This window comes from Myotis brandtii, unplaced genomic scaffold, assembly GCF_000412655.1.
Source record: "Myotis brandtii unplaced genomic scaffold, ASM41265v1 scaffold679, whole genome shotgun sequence".
Classification (NCBI taxonomy): domain Eukaryota; kingdom Metazoa; phylum Chordata; class Mammalia; order Chiroptera; family Vespertilionidae; genus Myotis; species Myotis brandtii.
Window position 1 is genome coordinate 975,231 of NW_005370653.1, and position 25,696 is coordinate 1,000,926.

Genomic DNA, 25,696 nt, shown 5'->3' on the forward strand with positions numbered 1-25,696 from the left:
CTGTTCCTGCTCCATCAGGATCGTGCAGCGAGGGCTCCTCAGTGGGAGGGGAACGCATTTCAGTTATTTTTGTCTGAAAACTGCCTGCCCTGACACGTATTTTAAACTGTCCGAGGTGTAGGTTTTTTGGATTTTGCAGAGCAAGCCTCAATTTATTCATTCTTTATGGCTGTAATCAGCATTGTTTCCAATATCCCTGTTTGCCCCACCTCTCTTGACAGATGCCTTTGAACTTAATATTCCCCTGTGGTGTTTATACATACACATGTACACGCGTACATGCAAAACCTGTTAAAGTAGCTCTGATCAATAAATATTTACTTACCTGTAACTGAAAACTTTGTTCTTAAATTTGAGAATATTTTTTTCCCTAAAAGCAGCCATACTTCTGAAGCATTTAAAAGCATTGCCATTTGGGAAAGAATCACATGAGAAATAATTCCCTAGGTTTTCCTCTCAGGCGGTCTCATCACTTCCGATGTCAAACTCCTTTCTCACTGTTCCTCCTCAGTTCTGAACCAGGAAATCGAGGCGTTCACTTTTCCCGAAGACACGCCCTCGGGCTTCTCTAAGGACCGCGTGGTCAGTGTGAGCTTCCGCGTGCTGCACCCCATCGTGATCACCAGCCTCGGGGTGCTGGGCGGCACCAGCGACGTGGGCTTCCAGAGGAACCTCACCGTCAAGCTGTACCAGGCAGAGCAGGAGGTGTGTGCTGCTCGCACAGGCGTTCCCAGTTGTTCTTTTCAGAAGCGCCGGCTGCTTCCTCCCGGCATACTGTAGGCGGGAGACTTCCCCTCCCTCTCACCCATTGGGCATGTCAGAGGGTAATGCACAGGATCTCGCAAAACTAGTCCCACACGTTGTCAAGAACGAGAGTTCATGAAAGAAACACACATAACCCACTCAGAGTGCCCTTAATTCTGAGCTACAGACGTTTCCTGGATGGTAAGTTGGTATCTAAGAATGGGCAGGAGGCCCTGGCTGGTGTTGCTCAGGGGTTAGTGTGGGCCCACGCACCAGAGGGTCAAGGGTTTGATTCCCAGTCGGGCACGTACCTGGGTTGCAGGCTCAATGCATGGGCCTGGTTGGGCGTGCGGGAGGCAACCAATCGATGTGCCTCTCTCACATCCATGTTCCTCCCTCCCTCCCTTCCACTGTCTAAAAATCAATGGGAAAAATATCCAAAAAAAGAAAAGAAAGAACAGGCATGAGAAGAGGGAAGTGTTCTTGTCTGAAACACTGGGAGGGGCCAAGAAAACGAGACAGAAGCGTGCTCTTTGATGTTGGTTTTTTCCTCTAAAAAGGTTCCTTTTGAAGGGGATTCTTGAGTCCTTTGTTCCATGTAGAAATCTGTGGTCTTCCATTTGTTCTTAATCCTTTGGGGTTAAACATAGTAAGTTGTCTTACCAACACCTCATACTTCCCCTAATGCCTCTCATGTCAGGGTGGTGTTTGAAGGTTATGAAGATTCTTTTTAGTAGTTTAGAACTTGGTGACAATTGTAGTTATCTTAACTACCTTTACTTCATAATCATGGCGGAGCTAGAGAACCCAGATGACACCTAAACTACAGTGGGACAATGCTGGTAACCAGGTGGGGCCACTGAGGACTTAGCTGGCCAGGTCAGATATGCAAGTACCATGTGAGATCTGTGAGTATCCGTGTCCAACAGGAAGTGTTTCTTCTTGTCTCCCCCTTTGCAGGAGGCCCTCTTCGTCGCTCGCTTTAGCCCCCCAAGCTGTGGGGTGCAGGTGAACAGACTGTGGTACAAGCCCGTGGAGCAGTTCGTCTTACCAGAGGTATGGGCGGGGGGAGAAGGGGGGATGGAGCACCCACGCAGCCTTCGCACACTGGGCTGGGCTTGGGGCAGGCACTGCTATTCTGTGGGTCAGGAGAGCTCTCCAGGGTGCTAGTGGGTGAGGCCACAGCAGGGTGGACTGAACAGTCGAACTCTCCAGACTCCGGGGAGCGTCGCCATGCCTCTGAGCCACTCTGCAAAGCGTGGCCTGTTACCATGGTCTCGGTGGTGAGTGGGGAGCCGCATGGCTGTGTGAATGACAGAGGACAGTAACGGAGTCATAGAAAGATCCGATACAGAGACCATCTGTCAAGGGCCTTGCATTCCAGTGGGAGAGGTTAGTTTGACAACAGAAAAATAAACAGGAAATGTTAGCAGAACGGGGGCCAGCTGGCACGGCACTGACGGTGGAAACCAGAGAGAAGTTAGGAGAATTTACCTAACTTGGGGGAGAGGAAGTAACTTCCTAAACTCAGACTTTCATAGTAACAATCACAAAGGAAAAGCTTGTCAGAATAAACAAGGTAAGACTTAGGGACCTTTAAACTCAGTAAAAAAGAATAAATGGCAAACAATTCTGAAAATTATTTTCAGCATATAAATAAACACAAGATTATCTGTTAAAAGCTCATACAGATTAATAAGAAAAATATAAAATTCGGTAGCTAAATGGCAAAGAAGCAAGACAAAGCAATGTCCAGAAAAAACTATATGATTCATATACATTACTAGATAATCCACGAAACACAGGAATCGTTTTTAATGTAACAAATTACCTTAAGCTTACTTTCTTTTACCAATATCTCATACTGGCACGTCCATAAATTGCTAACGACCCTGTAAATTAGTATAATTTGCATTTGAATTTTGCAGTTTGCACTGTGTACCAAAATCCATATAAAATCTGTCTGTTTCTGATCCCAGTTAGTAACAATCACAAAGGAAAAGCTTGTCAGAATAAACAAGGTAAGACTTAGGGACCTTTAAACTCAGTAAAAAAGAATAAATGGCAAACAATTATGAAAATTATTTTCAGCATATAAATACGCACAAGATTATCTATTGAAAGCTCATACAGATTAATAAGAAAAATATAAAATTCAGTAGCTAAATGGCAAAGAAGCAAGACAAAGCAATGCCCAGAAAAGACTATATGATTCATATGCATTACTAGAAATCCACGAGACAGGAATTGTTTTTAATGTAACAAATTAGCTTAAGCTTACTTTCTTTTACCAATATCTCATACTGGCACTTCCATAAATTGCTAATGATCCTGTAAATTAGTGTAATTTGCTTTTGAATTTTGCAGTTTGCACTGTGTACCAAAATCCATATAAAATCTGTCTGTTTCTGATCCCAGTAATTTCATTTCTGGGAACTTGTTTTACATAAAACACAAAAGTTTGACACCAAAACATGCCTCACGTGATTGTCGGAGATACTGGTGGGCCCAGATGTCTGAGGGCGGGGAGATGCTTGAGGAACCGGCTGCTCCGCTCAGCAGCGTTCCCCACGGCGTGGTTCCCTGGGCGTAGGAGGAGCCTGAGGACCTGCTTTGGTTGGACTTGGGCGGGGAATGACTCCAGTGGCTGAAGATGGTCTATGTCCTCGTTCATTGTCTTTTGGATGCGTATTTGAAAAACAGACTCAAGGGTATTCACCACAATGTTAACAATTGTGTGCTTGTTGTGGGATAAAAATGTTACCCAGTGTTTCTCAGGAAAAACAACAACAAAAAAACCTTACAACCTAAATGACAACCATAAAGAAATGCCTCGCTTTTTCTCTTTCACAAAAGAGCTTTGAAGGTACAATCGTGTGGGAGAGCCAAGACCTGCACGGCCTATGCCTCACGTGATTGTCGGAGATACTGGTGGGCCCAGATGTCTGAGGGCGGGGAGATGCTTGAGGAACCGGCTGCTCCGCTCAGCAGCACGTTCCCGGGCGTGGTTCCCTGGGCGTAGGAGGAGCCTGAGGACCTGCTTTGGACTTGGGGGGGAATGACTCCAGTGGCTGAAGATGGTCTATGTCCTCTTGTTCATTGTCTTTTGGATGCGTATTTGAAAAACACAGACTCAAGGGTATACACCAAAATGTTAACAATTGTGTGCTCGTTGTGGGATAAAAATGTTACCCAGTGTTTCTTAGGAAAAAAACACAAAAAAAACCTTACAACCTAAATGACAACCATAAAGAAATGCCTCGCTTTTTCTCTTTCACAAAAGAGCTTTGAAGGTACAATCGTGTGGGAGAGCCAAGACCTGCACGGCCTGGTGTCCACAGACCTCCGCAGCGTGGCCGTCAATGACGGGGGCGGAGTCCTCAGGGTCACGACGGTGAGTCGGTCCTGGGGTCAGTTGTTACACGTCCGTCAGCATTTTTAATACATAAAGGTGGTTTTAAGTTTATTTTTACACCAGCCCAGACAACATGGAATAACCAGTCTGTGTTTTAGAATACGTAGAAAACGTGTAGTCACAGAGGAAAGATGAAAAACTCCGCTGTTCTCTGGTTCTGTCACTCCACACCCCGCGCATCTCACATCCGGAGCCGGGAATGAAAGAGCCCGAAGCCGGGAATGAGAGAGCTGCCTGCTGAGTGGGGGGCGGGAGGCTGTTCAGAAAGATCTGACTGTGTTATGGGGTTGTGAGTGCTGTGTGGACCGCTGCGCAGGCCTGACCCCACCTTTGTGATGAGTGGCAGGGAGGACACTGTCGTCACCCGTGGTGCAGGCCTCCGGCCCCTGCAGCTGGGCGGGGAGCTGCTCGGGGTCTCTGGTGCTGGCAGTCAGCGTTCACACGTGAGGGGGGTCATTTTATGATGAAGCACTGAGCGCTGCACTCGTGTCTTTCAGGCCGGGGAGGGCGCGTGGCCTCCTGAACTCACGGAAGGTGTGGAGGGCGTGGCCGGCGGCTTTATTTACACGATTCAGGGTGAGTGGCCGGTCGCAGGTCGGAAAGTACCGTCTCACGCTTTTCTCCCGTCTGCCACGGTCGTACATCTCTTTAAGTAAAACGTACTTTTGATTAGGATATTTTGTAGTTGATATTTATGGTGTCATATTGCATCTATCAGTTAGCAACATATTCTTCTCAGCATTATTTTTCAGTGCCGTTGCTCTTTACACGCAAGATCAGGCTGATTTTTAAACTGCTGTGTTCCACTGTGTGACACCACAGCTTAGCCATTCGGGGTCGGTGGTGCGGCCTGGGGTTGGCTCCGTTTTCCTGTTACACACAGGGCTGCAGTGAGCAGCCATGCGACCCCGTAAATTACCGTCTGCAGGGACTTGTCGTCCGTGTGCGCACCCTCAGCCTAACGGGTGCTGCTTTCCCTCCCACGCAGGCGCGTCCATTCACCCTGAGCGTCCGTTTCCCTGCCTCCACGCTCCCGACCACCGCACTCCTGTCCGTTGCCTCGGGCACGGAGTGTAGGGCACAGCAGGGCACGGGTCTGGCCCTGTGTGCAGTAGCATTTTCTCCAGCTCTCGGCTTTTCCTTCTAGAAGGTGATGCTCTCTTACAAAACCTCCACTCTCGCCCCGGACGGCGCGCTGCCCACCTGAGGAGCCTCCGCGAGGAGGACGCCTTGCTGCAGGAGGAGAGCAGCCGCCACGGCGATATTGTCTTCGTGGACGTCGTCGACACCTACCGGAACGTCCCCGCGAAGCTGCTCAACTTCTATAAGTGGTGGGTTGTCAATGCCGGTGGCTGCAGTTTTTTTTCGTGTCCTTTGGTGGAGAAACAGTTTATCACACCATCACACCACTGAGATTTTTAAGAAACAAACCAACCTGCGGCCCCTGCACACGGCCCCGGTCTGTCTCGTCCTGGTTCCCGTGAGGAGTGGCTGGTAAATGCTGCTGCTTCGCCCTCAGGCCAGCACGCTGCAGCGCAAACCATGGTGCTCTGTCCAGGACACGCAGGCAGAGCTGATGGCCCATAGGTCAGTCCTTCCTCGAGTCACTTCCACGTTGTCTCAAGCCAACGTCAGACGAAAAACAGTGAGCTTGAAAGTGGCCCATTTTCATACCTGTCTCCCTAAATCTTACCCCTAGTATAGTCCCTTGTACCCAGGTTACCAGCTGAGTTCTGTCCAACGGAACATCGACATTATATTCCCATTCTCTACCCATTTGAAAATGACTTGCCCTAATTTCAAAACTTTTACATAAAATGAAATTCAGACCCTCAGAGTCTGTCATATTTATCATTTCCTGAGCCTCCAGTATTTCTGGTGTCTTAGTTGGCATTCCTACCTTTATAATGATAACAGCAAAAATAAGAGTAACTGTTGCCCTAACCGGTTTGGCTCAGTGGATAGAGCATCGGCCTGTGGAGTGAAGGGTCCCGGGTTCGATTCCGGTCAAGGGCATGTACCTTGGTTGCGGGCACATCCCCAGTGGCAGGTGTGCAGGAGGCAGCTGATCGATGTTTCTCTCTCATCGGTGTTTCTGATTCTCTATCCCTCTCCCTTCCTCTCTGTAAAAATCAATAAAATATATTTTAAAAAAAGAGTACAGTATGTTATACATACTGTTGTTAATATTAGTCCCTCAGTGGCCCATCATTTGCTGTTGAGCCCCTGGATACCGTCTACCCTGACGACTGAACCTTCTAGCTGCAGCGGTCTAGACTAAATCTGTCAAGTGTGCTCACATCTTTCTTTCCTTTCAAAACTCCATCAGAAAACACACTCCAAGAGTGTTTTCCTGGGGAGCCCCCGTCTGCCCCTGGTTCTCTGCTGCCTGGGCACAGTGGGAAATGGTCCAGCATCTGTGGGTGTGGGCTGGTCCTGAGGCTAGTTTATGGGAGGGGTGTTTCCTGTCCAGGACAAGCTAATGGAACTGAGTCGTCCTGTGGGCAGAGGGCAGATACAGATAAGACTGGAGGTGGGTGTGACTGGATGCCAGGATGGAGTGGACAGCTACTGTAGCCCAGGCCACCAGCGGGCCTTCCTGTTGTCAGTGGGGCCGAGGCAGGGATGTGAAGGGGTGCGGGGGGAATGGAGGCCCAGGAACTGGACAAGTGCGCGGCCGTGGGGCAGCTTTAGTGAAATGGGAGCAGTGTGACCGCCTCCGCGGCTGCTGTTTCCTCGTGTGGACGCCCTGACCTGCGTCCCCTTTTCGCCACCAGGACCGTGGAAGCCACCAGCTTTGATTTGTTGCTGAAGACGGATGACGACTGCTACATAGACCTGGAAGCCGTGCTCACCAGGATCGCCCGCAGGACCCTGCAGGGCCCGAGCGTCTGGTGGGGAAAGTAAGTTCAGCTTGTGAGCCCAGGGCGTTTGTGTGCCTGAGCAACGGCCAGGCCCTTAGGAGGAAATCGACTTCTCTTCCTAAGAAGACGTGGCTGAGATAGGGAGTGTCCTTAAAGGCTCCTGGGTTACTGCATGTTATTCATCTGTGATTAGAGGAAAAACTAAAGTGAAAAACCTCCAGCTAATGTAACGAAGGCGAGAAAGTGACTTGGCTTTATCCTCCTGCCCTCGAAGTAAGTGGTTCTCAGATTAGCAGCTGCTGCGTGTTATATGTTAGAATGTTTGTTCCCTTTCTGAAGCTTCGTTCTTCAGAAATACAAGGTGGGTCAGTGGATTTCTTAAGCAAATACACACACGACGAGCTGGTACTTTCCATTCAGAAGCTACACACGCAACTTTGGGAGAATTTAAGTATATTGGTTTCATATAAAATATCCTACGTAGGTAGTTCCTTTCTCAGACTAAACAAAGTCTTCATGCTGCTGCCCTCACTTCTGTCCCTGGTGGTGACGGGAAAGCGTGAGTCAAGCCGAACGTGGTAGGACAGTAGGTAGTTCCTTTCTCAGACTAAACAGTCTTCATGCTGCTTCCCTCGCTTCTGTCCCTGGTGCTGACGGGAAAGCGTGAGTCAAGCCGAACGTGGTAGGACGTGTGTCAGGCACACAGGAGGCAGCTCACTGACTGTCAATCTCAGTTTCAGGCTGAACTGGGCCGTGGACCGGACGGGGAAGTGGCAGGAACTGGAGTACCCGAGCCCTGCCTACCCTGCCTTTGCGTGCGGCTCGGGGTACGTGGTCTCACGGGACATCGTCCACTGGCTGGCCAGCAACGCGGGCAGGCTGAAGACCTACCAGGTGGGTAGTGAAGGGTTTCTGCCTAAGGGGGCACCAGCCAGCCAGCCAGCTTCCCAGCCCAGTGCCACCCTGAGCAGGGCCCACCCGTGGGAAGAGCATGTGTTCTTTCTGTGAGAATCACTCGTTAGGGACACACTCCTGTCCCCCAAGTGTGGCGCTAAGTTCTCCTCCTGGCCCTTTTTGTGCCGCCTTATACTTTCCGCCTATGTTTACTAGTCCCTGGAGGAGTAAAGATTTATATTGTGCTGCTTCCTTTTGGATGACAGTGGGGACCGTGTCACCAACAGCGCTGCCCAGTGACTCGGTCCAGTGTGTTTAGTGCCATCAGCGCTGGAGCGTTGGGGCCGTGAGAGCCTTGGGTCCCTTGTTGTAGGATGTGCTGTCTTCATGTAAACAGCCACCGGCTTTCACTCTATGTCCCTGTTCACATGCCAGGGTGTCGTGTTAGATGACAAAACAAAGAGGCAGAAAGGTAATTTATTGCCCATTGAGTAGGTGTGGCTGTCTGTACAGATGGGAGAGCATTTAACCTTTTGATGCGTGTCCAGGGTGAAGATGTGAGCATGGGCATCTGGATGGCGGCCATAGGACCTAAGAGATACCAGGTAAGCGGACGTCAGTGGGGCTGGAGAGCCGAGGTGGGGGGCTGTGTCGCACCTCGGGCGGGAGCAGTGGATAGAAGGTCTCCTCGCGTCGTTGCTGTGCTCGTGACTGGATTCACAGTGATCCGCCTGGGTTCCCAGGCAGCATGTTTCTGAGTAAAACGATAAGGAAATGTTGTGAATGGAAGTTCTGCCCACAAAGAAGAATTGGGTTTTTATCAGAAATTCTTTGCAGCTTTAACACTTAAAGAACCAGCCGACATGAGTTCCCAGCAGCGTGGTGGGCTGACTGATGCAGAGGAAACGCTGGGTGGAACACGGTCAGGCCTCTTGTAAGATACACTGGTCATCGAGCTAGAAAAACAAGAACCCATCTGCACAGACCAGACATGCAGGACAGAGCCCAGAGCCCTAGAGAGCAGCACGCTGGCCTCTGCTGCAGGATTTCTGTTGGAGTCTGGATTCTTGCAGCTCCTGCTTTGGCCATAGGAGGTGCCTGGGGCCGAGTGCGCCCCCCATTTTAGGGGGCGGAAGTGAACCCAGTCGGCTGGTTCAGCTTCAATCGTCCCATCGCTCTGTCGCTGTCTCAGTGCCATCCCTGATGGCATCCGCTCTGGTTCTGTGTGCGGGTGGCTGTGGCTGTGGCTTCTGCAGACTGGCTTTGGAGCTTGTTTCCTGAGTGTTCTGCAGTGGTTCTCAACCTTCTGGCCCTTTAAAACAGTTCCTCATGTTGTGACCCAATCATAACAAAAAATTTTCGTTGCTACTTCATAACTGTAATGTTGCTACTGTTATGAATCGTCATGTAAATATCTGATCTGCAGGATGGTCTTAGGCGACCCCTGTGAAAGGGTCATTCAACCCCCAAAGGCGTCGTGACCCACAGGTTGGGAACCGCTGGTTCAGAGGCTCTTGTGCTCTGGCTTCCTGCTCCTTGGGAGCTGGGGTCTGGATGTGAAACGCGTCCCCACAGAGAGAGGATCCGCACCCTGTGCTGCCACGCAGGGCATCGCCGTCCGTGAGCGTTCAGTTCCCACGGGGACCCTGGGCTCCGCAGACGGACTCCAGCTGGACCCACAGGCTCCTCCCGACAGCTGTTCTCTTACTGCCCTAGGCTCTGGCCCCTCAGGGTCCTGCCTGGCTGTGGGATCCCGTCAGTCTCCTGGCCCTGGAGTCTCAGGCCTTTAACCCAGCAGCTGCGCATGGCACAGGCGAGGCCAGCCCTGTAGAGCTGTGGGCCGGCTCTGTGGTGTCTCGGCTTGAACGGTGGCTCTGGGCTGTATCCGGCTCTAACGCTGGGTGTAGGCTGGTCCCCTGAGTCCCTCCTGCTCTGCCCAGCTTCCCTGTGACCTTGAGCAGGTCCCTCTCTCTTAGTTCCAGGCTCTCATTTGTGAAAGTGTCTACCTCACAGGGTTAGTGTGAGGACCAAGTCAGGGAACATTTATAAAGCACTTGGTACGACCCTGGGACAGGGTCGCCTCCCATCAGAACAGCCGCCAGCTCTGATGGCACGTGTGAAACTTTCCATTCGCGGCTTCCAGACCCTTCTTCCCAGGACTCCCCCTTAGTGCCGCACTGTGTCTACCTTCCACAGTCAGTCGCCCCAAAGTCCGAGTGGTTGTCTCTACAGTGATGTGAGCTTCCCTGGGAGAGTCGAGCCTGTGCGCGAGCCCTGTCTTGTCCTCAAGCGTTGACATCCATCCCGTCGGCTTTGTTTCCCACAGGACAGCCTGTGGCTGTGCGAGAAGACCTGTGAAACGGGGATGCTGTCCTCCCCGCAGTACTCCCCACAGGAGCTCGCGGACCTGTGGAGGCTGAAGGAGCTGTGCGGCGACCCTTGTCAGTGCGAGGCCAGATGAAGGGGACTCGCGGGGAGGGGCCTGGGTGTCTGCGGGAACTGAGAGAGCAGGTGCGGCTGGATGCGTGCTCCCTTGGGAGCTCCAGGCAGGCTCTCTGGACCCGCGTTGTGTCACTTCATGTTCGCACAGTTTCCTCTTTAAGAATCAACCCTGATGCTGTAGCATAACAGAAACTGTATTTATATATCGGGAGATTTGAAAAATACCAAATAGTTTATAAGTCCTGATTCATCGTTTCTAGTTAGCATTCACTAGCTGTCATTTTTGGTTAAAAGTCAGCTTGTTCAGAAATCTTGAGTGACTGAGAGTTGGATTTTCAGCCTAGATTGCAGAATAGCTTCGTCTAGCACGATTAGGACAGTTACATGGGCCCCAAAACTCACCGAAATGCTGTGTGATGCTGCGGTCGCTCTGAGCAGTAGTCACTGTACCAAAGTGTGGGTTTCTGGAAATAACATTGCTGTCTGTGGATGTCTGAGCAAAGGGGGCAACTTAGGCCTGGGGAAGAACCCGATGAATTCTCAGGTCTGGACCTTGGTTTTAAAGTTCATTTATCATTAATGGACTAATGCACGTTTTCTTTTGCCATTTCACACAAATCCTGGGAGTCACAGTTTAGTACTCCTATTAAAAATGCGACGTTTTTGTGAATATAAGTAAAATCAAATATTCTCAGGGTTTTAAATGCACGTTTTCTTTTGCCATTTCACAAATCCTGGGAGTCACAGTTTAGTGCTCCTATTAAAAATGCGACATTTTTGTGAATATAAGTAAAATCAAATATTCTCAGGGTTTTAGTGCCAGAGGGAAGGATATTTTTAAATAGTTGACATTTTGAAAGAATTATGCTTTCCTGCTGTCATTGCCTAAAGTTTACCTAATAGGAGTGAAATTTGATCAGTGCTGGGAATCATTTACAACAGAAGATAGGCTCCTATAGGTGTAACTGCGGGAAAAGCATGTAACTAACTCTGAGAAGTACTCTTACTCTGAGCACTGCGATCGAGAAGGGTGATCGTAGCATGTCTGCTGTACATAGTGGAGGGTGTGCCCTAAGTTTAAGGGACATTTCCCTAAATGACCAACCAAATCACTTTAGTAGCCTTTTAAACCAGTAGTATCAATAGAGGATTCCATTAAACTGGTCTTATGACAGACATGAACTATGTTCAGATTTTATTAGACTAGCTAGGTTCTATTTAGTATTGGAATCTTCACATAATGAAATGCAATCACGAACTATAAATATGAAATAAAATCAGAAAATCATTAGTAGGTACAAAGCCTTTATTGCCGCTATTATGTACAAGCCTAGAAACAGCCTCTTCCCTAAAGAAAAGTACAACCTCTGAGAGAACTGCTCCGATAGGTCATTTCTTGCCAGTGAGCCCCGGGAACCACAGCCCAGTCTCTGAGCTGTATGAGCTGCTGTCACCATCGCACTAGCAGACAGTCTCCATTCTCCACAGAATAGAACTGTAAGGACTGCTGGTCATTTTCTAGTTCAATCTCTCTGCCCGGCATCTAAAGTCAGAACAAAGGCTTGGGGTGATTCAGGCAGACCTGCTGGAGCGTATTAATGCCCCGCCCCCAAGCCCGCGGAGAGTCAGCCATGGAGGCGCAGTTTCACAGCTGCCACTGCTGTGGCCGGGCTGGCGGCTCCAGGCAACTCACCTTGGGGCTCTCGTAGGCCAGCAGCAGGTCCGACACAGGGACCTTGAGGAGGCGGGACAGCAGCCCTTTCACCTTCTGAATCGTCATGGAGTCTGTCAAAGAGAAGCCACCCGTGCTCTCAGATGACAGTCACCTGCCGCAGGAGCTCACAGTGCAGGACCGCAGGTCCAGTGGCAGCTGAACTGTCACCTCAGTGTCGACCCACCCAAGTGACCGATGGGGCAGAGGCCCGGGGAGCAGACCCGGTCTGAGCACTCAGAGCCAGTGCTCGGCCCGCGTGCCCTTGTCAGCGAGTTTTCACACTATTCGGTGGCGTCTAATCCTCCCTCCCTCGTCCCAGTCACCAGAAGTCAGATTCTCTGCAGAGGAATGATGTGAGGAAAATCATTAACTTCTCCTTTTAAATCTTTGTGGTTGTGATGACCACAGACCACTGCGGGGCCTCTGAAGTGAGGGGTATCTACATGGTCTGCTGACCCCTCCCCCGCAGGCGGCCGGCCCTAACTACAGACCACTGTGGGGCCTCTGGAGTGAGGGGTGCCTACATGGTCTGCTGACCCCTCCCCCGCAGGCGGCCGGCAGTTACCACAGCGGGTCCCTGTGCTGGACACACGTACAGTGACCACCAGGCCTGGAACGCAGCCTCAGGAGTAAACGCTTCGGTTTGTTCAAAAAACACTATGTATGAACTTTTCTCCAAAGATAGTTGTGGTAAATATTGGCTATTTTGATGAGAAACACAGTTTCTTTGAAGCTTTAGCTGGAGGTACAGCAATAGTGTGGTGTTCCTACAAATATCACATGGATTCAAATATTTTTCTATCAAAAACCATTTTTGTAAAGGCTGTCTGTTTTTATGCAACTTCTGATAATAAATGTTCTTTATTTTAGAAAAAAATACCTTTCCTTAAGTGTATGTCGTTTTTATGCAACTTGTGATAATAAATGTTTATTTTAGAAAAAAATACCTTTCCTTAAGTGTATGTATTGAATGGCCAACAGACATTTATCATTTTAATCAGCATAATTTGCTCAGGTAACCGCGTCCTATCGGAAACTCTAGGTGGACTGGCTTCACTGTGTGGGGTGGTCGCGAGCTGACCAGCCGCGGGCCTGGGAGAGGCCCCCTGGGGCTGCGCACAAGCTGTGCCTTTGCTAACCATGTGAGCACACGCAGGGCTTCCTATCAACACAGGGTCCTCCGGATGAGCGTTCGGGGGAGTGAGAGGAGCAGGGTCGCCTCTCTTAGAGCGAGAAGAGCTAGTGACAACCTGTAAGCTCTGCGCGCGATGCAGACGCAGGAGAGCAGAGGCTCCTCCTCTTACCCGGCAGCTGTTTCTCCAGGGCTTTCTGGTCAGGGCGGTCAGGACAGTTTATCTTCAGGGCTGGAGGGCTGCAATAGGACTTAAAGGGCACCTGAACGTTAAGGGCATTGCCAAGTGACGCAGCTGTTGGTACAGCCGGCTCAGACCCTAACAGGACTCGGTCTTGAAGTTTAAAAGTCCTCCTGTGAACACTTCACTGACATTCGCATTACTGACCGCGAAGGAGCTGGACCAACATTCTGTTGCTTTCCCTTCCCCTTCAGTACTTCCTTCCTGACAAGTTCACTAGGTTTTCAATGTAAGACAAGTCACACGTTTCCAAATCACAATTCAGTTCACTGTTGAAGTACTCCCCACATCTATAACACTATTAAATGGGCCGAAAGCAATGAATTTCTGAAATGTTCAATATAGGAATTTACATGTGTTTGAGAAATTTATCATTTCTTTAAAAACCAACCTACTCAAGCACTTGAGAGAAACCATCTCTATTAGGCTATCATTCTGTTTCGGTACCTAAGGACTTGAACACAAAGAAGCTGTCTTTGAATTTGGGGTTCTTACTTAGTAGCTGGTTTTTGAGCAAAAATGGTTGTTGTGTTTTGAGTTCCCCATCTTCAGGTGCACCGTATTCTATTTAAGAAATAAAAAACGATGAATGGTAATCCACAGGCCACTGTAAGGGAAAAAATGTCAGGTAAGTGTCAACACAGGGCCAGCCCAGCAGCCGCTGGTCCACTAACTGGATCCACTTCCTGTGGACCCTCCCGCCCTCCATATGACATCACTGTCCTCAGAGACAGGCAGTGTCCGGACAGACTAGCAAGACGAGGCTGTGCTTCCAAACACTTGAAGCGTTTGCTCCAAATGTCACCCCTGCTAACGTTTCTGAACTTGAGAGGGAGCTTGTGCTATTTGGGACACAACTCACAGGACACCTTCACCCAGTTCCAGCCAGATTTAGCCATGCAGGGCGGGCCCTCGGAACCACCCCGCCAACCAGGTCCCCTGGAAACGCAGCCTCAATATGGTACCAGGCGTAAGGACAGCAGCACTGACGCGCCAACTTGTGCTGGGCCCTCGGGTGTGAAGGCTGAGCCGTACCTGCAGGGCTGCTCAGAACCTTCTCGCCCAAGGTGGGCCAGCTAAGGGAGTCATGTGAAAGCAATTCCCACAGGCAGCTTTTCTTCCTCACAGAGAGATCCAGCCTGAAGCACTAAAGCAGCAGCTCATATTAGGAAATGTGTGAAAAAGGAAGTCACATGGCAGTGACATTTGGAATAGTAATGAAGCCCAATCAAAGTGGAAAGGAGTCAGGGACAGAGGCCTGAGGTGGCAGCTCCGGGCTGGAGTGTGAGGGAGCACCTGGCACAACGTCTATAAGCCGCCTTCCATCGGCTGGAGGCCAAGGGGGAGCTGGAAAAAGTGCCAGTGCCTAAAGTCCACCTTCAGAAGCTCGCATTTTTACACCCCCTGGGTGAACCGGGCGCCGGCCCTGGGTCGGAGCGCTGCCGACACATAAAGACGACCCACACCCCAGGTTCCTCCTGCTGTCTGTTCTCTAAAGACAGTTAAGATCTGCTCCCATCTCACCGAAGTCGCCTGGGGAAACACCCAGCACCCACTTAATGGAAGAGAACAGAGCCTGGGAGAGAAGCCACAGCCTGTGGCCCCTCGGACCCCCGGGAGGGCGGTGTGGGTACGCACTGCGGCAGAGGGCCTGGTATCTGGGGTGGGCGGCCAGGAATGCCTCGCTGGGCCTGTCCTGGTCGGGATCCTGGTGCCCACCCGCCTCTTTCCACTCCTTCCCAAACGCCTTCCGGTAATCCAGCTCGGCCCCGCGCCGCTCCTCCGGGCGGATCTGCGTGGAGAAGTGCCAACAGGTCTATGAGACAGGTCTCAATGAGTGTGTGCTGTGCCCTATTCTTCCTCACTGCCCACCCAGAGATCATCTAACTGATAGGTACAAGGTAATAATTATATTTTTACCCTTTTTAACATTGACAGTCCAGGAGTTTATTCAAAAAGAAAATTCCATTTCCTACTTTTCTTCATGAGAGTATTGGCCCACGAGCTGGTTTCTGGACTAGGCCAGGTGCCTGAGGGCCCTCAGGCGTGGGGAGCCCACCTGGAGGAGCCCACCGGGGGAGCGCACAAGCCCAGGCAGCGGCTCCAAAAGGCACTGCCTACCCGTTTACAAGGGGAGGATCAACAGGCTCCTGGTTCTGCCTTCTTTCTGCCTCCACCCTCCCCTCCCCCCCCACGAGGAAAAGGACGAAGAACCCGGTGTCCCTCACCCTCCTTGGTGATAACGAATTGACCGGGTGACAGGTCACTGCTCAGTCTGATTCCTGTCATTAAAACGCACAGGAGGCCCTTGACCTCTTAAGGACAACCACGTCTGACACCCTCTGCAATATTCAAATACAGTGTCTTTTGCATTTTCTGTAACCTGTTTTCTAGTCTCGAAGACACCAGCTGTGCGCCCACCTCGCATCTGTTGAGGGTCCGCAGCTGGCCGATCTTGGCGATGATGAACTGCAGGTGGGTCTTGGCCCCGCTGCCCACAGTCAGGGGGTTCCGTAGGCAGGACAACGAGTGCAGACTCTGCAACTTATCCAGCTCGTTGATGACGGACCACTGACACCCAAAAAAGGAAATAAACATGTTTCAGGCTCACTTTCCAGATGATGTGAACGAGCAACAGAAAAGCAATGTTCCTGGTGGAGTCCGAGTGCACTGAACACTTTGGGCCAAGGAGAAAGAGTCTGCTCGTTCCTGGTGGAGTCCGAGGGCCAGGATTTCATTGCACTGAACACTTTGGGCCAAGGAGAAAGAGTCTGCTTCACGAGTTAAACTGATTCCTTCCTTAATATTTTTGGGTTTATATGAGGAATTTCACTCTGAGGAAGCATTTCTCAGAACATTTAAAGTGTTTTTTCATCGAAGGAACCTACAAGCGGGCATGAGGGTGGAGCGAGGCCCCAGGGCTCGGCACCCTGAAGAGGCTTACTTGCGATATCCGATTGTCATCGAGGACAAGGGACTGCAAGGAAGGGAACATTGCCGTTTTGCACCCTGGAAAAAGGAGAGGTAGGTCACACAGCAGAAGTGCAAGCAGCAGCTGAAGCATGGAGGACAGGGGAGGGGAATGTAATAATCTCACATACCAACCCCAGCATCCGGGAAATGGAGAGCAGAAATCCCAGTGTCAGCAAGGATTAGTCGTTCTAATCTGAAGTTACAAATGTTCAGTTTGATTGCACGGAACAATACAATTGCTGAGGGCTATCAGCCAGACTAGATCTGTAATTTTTTTGCTACACCTTAGGTTTTCATCCCAGGTAAACGCTTAGAAACCATGCAGTCCAACTCAGGGCACGCACTGGACCCATTCACTAAAAGTTTGCTGTGCACTAATGTAACCGGCATTTTAGGAGCCATTACCTGGGCAGATATGCTATTAGAAACAGCTCGTTTTCATCAATTGACTGGTTAGAGGAAAGGTCTAGTAACCTGACCAACTGGAGAACGTCAGCCGGCCTGCATGGAAAAGAGAATTTTTTCAATATGAATTTAATATCTTGTTTTCAAACACATAACCTTAAAATACCTACATTTGCTATTAAGGAAGGTTGGGGACAACATATTTAATTCAGGGCTTCCCCTCTAATGGGGTTTTCCTCATAGTGGTGAAGTTTGAGCTGACATTCTAATTTGTGAGGGCAATGAGTATTCTAATTCTTACTTGCAAATCCTTCTGAAAATTAACATGTAATTGAGACTATATTCCGGGTGAGTAGATGGTGACAGGCAGTTACGTAAACCTTGTTACCTTTCTGAAATGGAAATGTTGTTGGACTTGAGGTACAGCTCCTCGAGGGCTGGCCACCCCTGGGCACAGTGGAGCACCTGGGAGGGAAACGCAGTTCAGGGGGAGCGCCCTCTGCTGGTTGTTTCCCGTGTTTGCCACTAAAACCTGCACATGAATCCCACTGAGTTTTAGAAATAAAGTGCTTTACAAGACAGTTCATTAAAGACTAGTTCAGGCCAGATGACATGTTAACGGCCGTGTGATGAGGATAGGGACCTGCCCTTCGGCACTGAACCACCCAGTGAGGTATCAATGCGTCCTGCAGGCATACCCGGACGTGGACCAAGGCACCTACAACCTGCACTGAGGCACATTGTTACCTGCTTCCCCAAAGGAAGGGGACTGTGAGGCACCTACAACCTGCACTAACGCGGCACATTGTTACCTGCTTCCCCAAAGGAAGGGGACTGACTGAAACACTTTCCTCAGTTATCGACGCCAATCGGATTTGCAGAGAATATGCTAATCAGTCAAGATTTCTCTGTGACGGCTCCTAAAGGCCCCACTTGCACCTCCTGCCCTCTCCCCACCGACATTTCCATGGGCCCCTCCGGGCCTGACGCTAAATCTAAACCTGGAGAGGGGGGCACAGGAAGGAGCCCAGGAAAGCATTCTGTGGCTGTGGCCCCAAGTTCAAGACGACATCTCTGAGGGAGGTGCCTCGGTGGCACTTCACAGGTGAACTCACTGGGGTGTCCTCTGCCTGTGTCTGACAGTGGACTGTTGTGGATGTGTGAAGGCAGCTGACCCGACAGAAAAGAGCGGTACCAAGTGCTTGGCGGGCGGGCCCTGGAGCCGTCCCAGCGATGCCCAATGAGCAACGATCCCAGAGCTGAGCTAAAGGGCTGTGAGGATGACTTCCAGCCACGGTCCCACCCTGAGAACTCCTGTGGGACACCAGGTGCTGGAAGCTCAGCCAGCAGCCACTCTGCGCTCTGAAAGCTGAGCGCACGCTCACTGCACTCTGCGCAGCTGCGGGTCAGACCCCAGGGCAGGTCGGAAGGAGCCGAGACAGGGACTCCGAGACACGAAGTCCTACCTCCCCACCAGGACTGCCAGGCAGCCCACAGATCCTATTACGTGAGTAACTGGATGATTAAAATGAGGCCACAGTTATGCTTCAATTCTCTAGTAAACCAGTCATTTAAAAGCACTTCTTACTGGGTAATAAACCAAAGAAACATGATCACCTCTGCCCACGTGATTCCTGTTCTGTTGAGGACTAAGACCTTCAGTGCAGAGAACGTCCCGACGGGAGCCGGCGAGCCCGGGGGGAACCGCAGCTTGTTCTCACTGTGGAAGCAGGAGATGCAGTGCTGCCTGCTGTGCAGGAGCCGACACACAGGCACTGACGGCAGCAATTTGGGATTTAACAAGAGCACCCTGGATTATGTCAACCTTAAAGTTATACCAAAAACAAAGTGAGCCCGGCCGGCGTGGCTCAGTTGACCTATGAACCAGGAGGTCTCGGTTGGATTCCCAGTCAAGGGCACATGCCTGGGTTGTGGGCTCGATCCCCAGTGTGGAGTGTGCAGGAGGCAGCCCATCCATGATTCTCTCTCTTCATTCATGTTTCTATCTCTCCCTCTCCCTTCCTCTCTGACTTCAATAAAAATATATTAAAAAGCAACAACAAACCAGCTCCTACCTGAGATCAAGGACTTCTAGGTGTCGGAGCTGCTCAGCAATATCTGTGACTTCCTCCCATGCTGACAGCAGGTTTTGTGACAAGTTGACGACTCTAATATCTAAAAGCACGTGTTAAGAGCAGTAATACAGAAAGAGTCACAAAAGAACCGACAGTGGTTCCCTTGTAGCTCTTGCACAGGGTCTGCACCCCTCTGGGCCCTATTCTGCACGGAGGACTTTACCTTTTTAAATCGTCCAACTGTCCATTCAGAAACGAAAAGCTGTCACATACTGCACACTAGCCACAAACGTCTACAGCCCAAGTCACTGCCGCACCATCTCGCATTGTCCAACGAAAGGGAAAAGCCGTGATGGTGCTTTTGCTTGATTAGGCCCTGCCGTGGTGCTGTCGCTGCGGCAGCCTCACACGGAGCCCTCACACCTCTCCACTGGCTGTTATCCTCTGCACCATGGGAATCCCTGAGTCATGTGGCATCTCCAGGACTACAGGGGTCAGCGTCAACGAAAGTGCTAGGAAGCTCTGGCTGTCCGGAGGGTCTCCTGCAGGTGGGAAGCAGTTGCTATGACACCCACTGTCCCTGGCCCAGGAATTCAGAGAATAACCACCAGTAGGACAGAAAGAGGCAGGTACCCGAGCGGAATGCTGGAAGGGGTGGTGGCCGTGCCCCCTCCAAAAGAGCCCAGTTTAGCAAACCCGGGTGAAGAGATGGAGAGGAGCTTGGTACAGGGCTGGGCTAGCTATGGAGACTCTCACTATCTGGGCAGCGACTGCCCCATAAACTGGGCTGCTGTTAGAAAGGAAGCCGGGGAGATGGACACAGGTGGCCGACAGCAGTGTCCGCACAAGTCAGGTGATCACTGAAAGGATACTAGGACACGTGCTGGCAATGTCTCCTTTGTCACCAGCACAGCTTACGGCACAGCTCCTCAGGGAAATGTCTCGCAGCTCGCTCAGCTGACTGCAGGAAAACAGAGTTCACATGGACCCCCACACACGGGCGCATCCACAGGCCTTTAAAACTTACACAGCATCTCAGACACATAACAAGGACCAGAATTAACAAATATCAGCACCCGCCACCCAACTTGAGAAATAAAGCATAACTGAAAGAAAGAATAAAGCATTACATACATCACAAAGACAAGTCACCTGCCTTGTCCCTTTCCGTTTTACACGCCCCCTCCACCCCGGGGGCCAGCGTGCTACATTTGGGGTTTCATCTTAAGCCTATCTGAAGTTTCACTGTATATCCCCATATCCCTAAACAGTTAGACTATTGTTGATTATCATGAGACTTGATATAAATGGAACCCTCCTGTATATAGCCTCCGGCAAATTGCTTTTTCCATCCACAGTATATTGCTCAGCAGTGATTGAGCTTATCAGCACCTGGACCCAGGACACTCACTTCCACTTTCCACAGTGGCCACCAGGGGTCACTACTAGGACGCATCACCAGGGTCAGGCCAAACCACAGCGCTGACCATGGCTAAAACGCATCATCTCATGCCCTGCAGATGCTTCATGATAACTGGGGAACTTAAACGGGGAAGAGCACAGGGAATTGTGACTCTGGGTCTGGACGGGACCGAGGTGATAAGGGTGTGCAGCTACACGGCACAGCGAACAGTTCACACTTCTGTCTCCATGTCAGGTATCAACCAGCTGGAAATGTCACCTCGAAATAGAAAAGGACCAAAGTGTCCACCTTCGTTACTCAATAGTCCATACCAGATAGTAGAGTATAAAAGTTAGTAATCGGCAAATCCATCTTTTCATTCCAATCTGGAGAAGCCCAACAGCCCTGAGCTTGGGAAGGATTTTAATTTCCCTGAATCCTGACCCTTGGATTCCTGCGATTTCCAGCTGCTGTTTGTGCAGGAAGCACAGGCCAGTTAGGGGTCCAGGTCTGAGTGCGGACAGAGAGTCGGGTGAACTTGCTCCTGAACCTGATGGGACTCCCGGTCAGCTCCTCGGGTGCCGGCGATGTGGGCTGATTGCAAACAGGTAGGCGTCTGCTCTCCCATTATCAATTCCACTCACCTTTGCTTTTTTATAACAGAGCCAAAACCAATAGTTTCCACAGGTATGTTCCCAATTGTAACAATTTGCTTTTTTGCATCATCCTCTGGTTCGTCTTCGTAGCGGTCCCTAAGTGCAGTGAGAAAGTCTACTCCAAAGTTCGCTTTGTGCGGACGAATAAAGGACCCTCCTGTTGGGTGGCTGGACAGGAGAGAAATGGAGCACAGTAAATGACCACGGAGACACTGAAATAAGATGCCACATGCAAATCCCTTAGAACGGTCCCTGCCACCAACGTAACATCTGGATTTACAAGCTTATTTACAAATATATTAGCAAATAAAGCAATTCTACAATTTTCAAAAGAAAATAGCCCAGCCAGCTTGGCTCAGTGGTTAAGTGTCGACCTCTAAACCTGGAGGTCATGGTTCGATTCCCGGTCAGGGCACATGCCGGTTGTGGGCTCCATCCTCAAGTGTGGGATGTGCAGGAGGCAGCCAATCAATCGTTTTCTCTCATTGATGTGTCTATCAATCCCTCTATCCCCCTCTCTTCCTCTCTAAAATCAATAAAAATATTAAAAATATCTACATATCACCCACCAAAAATGGCCATAAATGCTGGGAAGAATGCATGCCATGAGCCAGACCCTCTATTTTAAAGCTTTTTCCTAGAGAGCAGAGCCCAACCCTGAACAACAGTGTGTCATCCTACCAACCTGAGCCCACCAAACACCCCATGCAGTCCATCCTAATGTCTCTGTGAGGAAGGGGCAAAAGAGCGATGCTGTTCTACATCTAACACACGTGGCCATCTGACATTAACACACACACCTGAAGATCTCACAAGACCAGCATACTACAGGATTCTGTCTGATCACTGCTTCTTACTAGATATCTAGGCTAGTGCTCTTTTCTTTCATTCACTTAATGGACTGTAAATTTTTAGTGAATCAATGAGAAATGTCTACACTCATCCAATTTTTAAAAAACTGAAGAAAACAAAAAAGGACAAAGAAAGCAACCCCACTTGTAAGGATACGAGTCCGTTTTATAGCCCTAGCCAGTTTGGCTCAGTGGACAGAGTGTCGGCCTGCGGACCAAAGGGTCCTGGGTTCGATTCCCGTCAAGGGCAAGTACTTTGGTTGCAGGCTCCTGCCTGGCCCAGACCCTGGTCAGGGTGCAGGAGGCAACCAATCAATGTGTTTCTCTCACATAGATGTTTCTGTCTTTCCCTCTCTCTCCCACTTTCTCTAAAAGATCAATGGAAAAAATATCCTCGGGTGAGGATTAGCAACAACAAAAAAGAGTGCGTTTTTTAAAACATGGAAAAAATCTACAAATAGAACTGTGTGTTGTTTTTTTAGAATACACCAAATTCTACATTACAGAACTAACCCAAGAGCCAAACACTTCTTTTCCAGCCATTTTGATTAAACACTTAACTGTTATCCCAAATAACCAGGCCAATTCATAATGAAAAGTTACCTGCATTTAAAATACACAGTCCCTCCATGGCTCCCATCATGCTTGCCTCTCTCGGGATTGTCCCATTCCACTCCTAGCCAGAGTCCTAGCAGAACAAGAAACACTAAATGAGCAGTAAGTGGTGACATAGGTACCCCTTGGTATTTGCTCTGTTTTTCTGCAAGCAAATATAGTTTATTTAAATCTAGGTATGATCCTAGCTCAGGAAATTAAATTTCCAACCACAAGTAGCCATTTGCCAAACATTAGGACTGTTGTATTTCTTTTTGAAGTAACTTTACATGTTTATTTACAACAACAGCTAACACTTGCACCAGTAACTGGTCCAAGTGCTTTAAACACCTTAACTTATTTAGCTGTCACAGCAGCCTTATAGCAACATTCAGTGTAATAACCCCAGGAGCAACTACTAAGTCTGTGTTCAATTTCTCTGTCTTTGTATCAATTCTATCAGATAACCTCTAAAAGAAACCCAAAAGTAGTACCAACTGAGGTAAAGTAATGGAGAGAATGCCCCATACAATGAGATAATTAATACAGAATAAGTATATATCAGCTCCCTCTGCAGAATTGTAATTTTCAGGGGGAAAAAACCAAAAACGGCTCACAATACATATATGAAGAATGTGTCAAACTCACAGGCAACAATGAATGAAAATAGTATGTACCCACCCCTATTCGCTAAACGACGATTAAGTTCCTCCACCCGTATTACTGTATTTGCGCGACATCACTCCAATGTGCCAGGGGAACTGGGCTCATTTCCTCCAGCTGCTGGGAGTACTGACGTTTGTAGGTTAGCACCTTGCCAAGGGCACACCCCCTTCTCAGGGCAACCCAATGATAAATCATGACAGAGGGGTAAATGCCCAGTCCCTCGTCTCAACTAAGAAAGACTGAAGATGCCTGGCTGGCATGGCTCCGTGGTTGCCTCAGGAGGTCACGGTTCGATTCCCGTTTGGGACAGGGCACATGCCCAAGGTGCAGACTCCATCCCCAGTGTGGGGCATACAGGAGGCAGCCAATCAAATGATTCTTTCTCATCATTGACGTTTCTATCTCTCTTTCCCTCTTCGTTCCTCTCTGAAACAAAAAAAAATATTTAAAAAAAACCAAAAAGACTGAAGGCCATCCTAGCTTCAGAGTGCCCCATGGGGTCGGATGAAACCTTTGATCAGATCCCATCACAGTCGAACTTCTCTCTCTACCCAATCCTGCTCCCTTCCCTTCCATTAATTAGTATTGATCCCAAGAACACTCCTAATAATCTTTATGAACTCTAAATAACTGAAGTGTATACGTAAGTATAACCACAGATACCACCGGATATTGTCATCAAATAAAATTGTATACAGGAGGCATCTCTAAATTGGTTATTTCCTCAAAATTGGTTTACTATAGCCTACACAGAACAACTACAAATAAATACTTATGCACACATGCAAAATCATACGTTACCAGCCACAGGAGGGACGGTGCCATAAAAACGCACTGTTGCACATTCTCCGTTAACTGAAACTCTGCGACCAACGACATCTGATGTCAAGGTGTCATTCATTATAATGCAAAATATGAGACCTAGGAAGAAAAGTACAAACTTGATGAGAACTTAATAAAATTCTTTTAAACTTCATGTGGATGGATATTCGTGAGGTCCATGCTGCTGAACAATTTAGCCTTCATATTTTGGTGAGAACCGAATCGTTTTATGTACTTTACTCTGATCATTTTATTTCACCGACTGACTATATTTGGATAATCTAATGTGTTTTTAAAATCCTGTTTGACTCCAGACAGTGACTTGTCTATTCTGTCATTTCCTGAAGGGGGTGGGAAGGGCAGAGAAGGGGACAAAGTAATGTGGGAAAGGGAAAGGAGCCCTGACCGGGTGGCTCAGTTGGGTAGGTGTTGTCCCATCCACCGAAGGATCCTGGGTTCGATTCCCGGTCAGGGCACATACCCAGGTTTCGGGTTTGATTTCCAGTCGGGGCGCATATGTGAGGCAGCAAATGGGTGTGTTTCTCTCTCTCTCTCTCTTTCTCTCTCTCTCTCTCCCTCTCCCCCTTCCTCCTCTTTAGAATCAATGAAAAACAAACAAACACACACCATATCTGCTGGTGAGGATATTTTTTTTAAAAAGGACAGGAAACGGGAGACATGAATAGTGTCCGCCCCTCGGGGAGAAAAACACACATCCACAGACATGGGAAACAACACATGTTAAAATTAAACTAATAAAAACATAGAGACTTAAAAATAAAGAGAAGGCCTTCAAAGGGGCCCAAGAGAGCCGGGCTGGCATGGCTCGGTAGTTGGGTAGTCGAGCATCGACCCCTGGACCAGGAAGGAGGTCCCGGTTGGATTCCCGGGCTGCTGGCTCCATCCCCAGCAGGGGCCGTGCAGGAGGCAGCCGGTCCATGATTCTCATTGTTGATGTTTCTCTCTCTCCCTCTCCCTTACTCTCTGGGGGGGGGGGGGGGGAGAAGATAATTAAAAAATATATATAGAGAGAAAGGAATATAAGGGGAGGATTAGGTTTGGGAGGGAAGACCGTGAATTAAGAGGTGTCTACAGAATGCCATAAAGGACGCGGATCCCTACTTTAAAAAGCATGTTTTTATTCGACCTGGGTACCCGGGTGTCCTCGGCACAACTTATAGCTGATTCTGTGAACGCAGATGAGATCAGAAGTGTATTAATTAGGTGGGAAAGAGGCCCATCGATGCTGCTCTCTCATCGCTGGATGTTCCTCTCTCCTTCTCCCAAATCAATTTTTTAAAAAAAGACAGGGATTGTGGACTAGGATTTAAAAAAAAATCCCCAGCGATAAACTGTTTTATAAAAAGGTTAAAACTAAAAAGAGGAAACCAGTAGAGGCGATTATCCAACACCCCCTGCCTGGCTGCGTGCGTGAATGTCAGACAGAAGGGAAGCGCGCCCGTCGGTCTCCCGCATCCGTCTTTCTCCCACAGTCTGTCTGGCTGTGCAGGAACCCCGCCCCCGGGGAACCCTGGCCGCGGTGTCTTTGGGAACCGGGACGTCACACCCCCACCTGGGTCCACCCCCAATTTAGGACAGTCTCCCCTCTTCGCCCCCGTTAGTAGTAAACGCTCCGCAAACATTTTAACTGTTCTCCGCCCGCTTCCCATGACTTCTCCTCCATCACCAATATCACAAGACTTGGAAGGACGAGGCTGTTTCTCTAACGGGACACCGAGTCCCCGGTCGCCGGGACCAATTTCACGTCTTCCCAAGTGACAGGACAACCGGCTTCGGCCGGACGTG

General features: G+C 49.5%; 2 protein-coding genes across 3 annotated transcripts in view; one reads left to right on the plus strand and one right to left on the minus strand.

Annotated features, from left to right (window-relative positions):
* B3GALNT2 (beta-1,3-N-acetylgalactosaminyltransferase 2) overlaps positions 1–10,944 on the plus strand; it is a gene marked incomplete at its 5' end in the record, with an annotated part of 22,934 nt that extends 11,990 nt beyond the window's left edge. The window contains 7 exons of the mRNA XM_014529292.1: positions 4,028–4,138; positions 4,657–4,735; positions 5,307–5,490; positions 6,937–7,062; positions 7,758–7,917; positions 8,466–8,522; positions 10,244–10,944. Coding sequence (XP_014384778.1) covers positions 4,028–4,138; positions 4,657–4,735; positions 5,307–5,490; positions 6,937–7,062; positions 7,758–7,917; positions 8,466–8,522; positions 10,244–10,378 — 852 coding nt within the window. The remainder of the gene's footprint in view (positions 1–4,027; positions 4,139–4,656; positions 4,736–5,306; positions 5,491–6,936; positions 7,063–7,757; positions 7,918–8,465; positions 8,523–10,243) is intronic.
* Positions 10,945–11,647: 703 nt separating this feature from the next.
* On the minus strand, positions 11,648–24,019 carry TBCE (tubulin folding cofactor E). Of its 2 annotated transcripts, XM_014529291.1 has the most exons (16): positions 23,870–24,018; positions 22,412–22,496; positions 20,946–21,125; positions 19,772–19,860; positions 18,900–18,999; positions 18,442–18,544; positions 17,213–17,289; positions 16,825–16,920; positions 16,548–16,612; positions 16,391–16,455; positions 15,868–16,017; positions 15,085–15,238; positions 13,942–14,010; positions 13,378–13,437; positions 12,053–12,144; positions 11,648–11,902 (listed from the first exon to the last, which is right to left on the minus strand). In XM_014529291.1, the coding sequence occupies exons 1-16, from the start codon at positions 23,967–23,969 to the stop codon at positions 11,810–11,812; spliced, it is 1,578 nt and encodes a 525-aa protein (XP_014384777.1). In that variant the 5' UTR covers positions 23,970–24,018; the 3' UTR covers positions 11,648–11,809. The 2 variants fall into 2 exon arrangements, 1 of the variants encoding a protein (XP_014384777.1); XR_001359659.1 differs by lacking the exons at positions 11,648–11,902; positions 12,053–12,144 and having other exon boundaries at positions 13,942–14,053; positions 23,870–24,019.
* Between the last annotated feature and the right edge of the window lie 1,677 nt (positions 24,020–25,696).

Bases quoted from the DNA above. Each gene is read 5' to 3' on its own strand.
- TBCE (XM_014529291.1), bottom strand. From the start codon at position 23,969: ATGAATGACACCTTGACATCAGATGTCGTTGGTCGCAGAGTTTCAGTT. The intron at 19,861-20,945 runs GTGAGTGGAATT...GTTTTCCTGCAG, and splicing joins TCTGTTATAAAAAAGCAAAG to TCAGCTGAGCGAGCTGCGAG. The intron at 17,290-18,441 runs GTGATCATGTTT...TTTCCCTCCCAG, and splicing joins CAGGAATCACGTGGGCAGAG to GTGCTCCACTGTGCCCAGGG.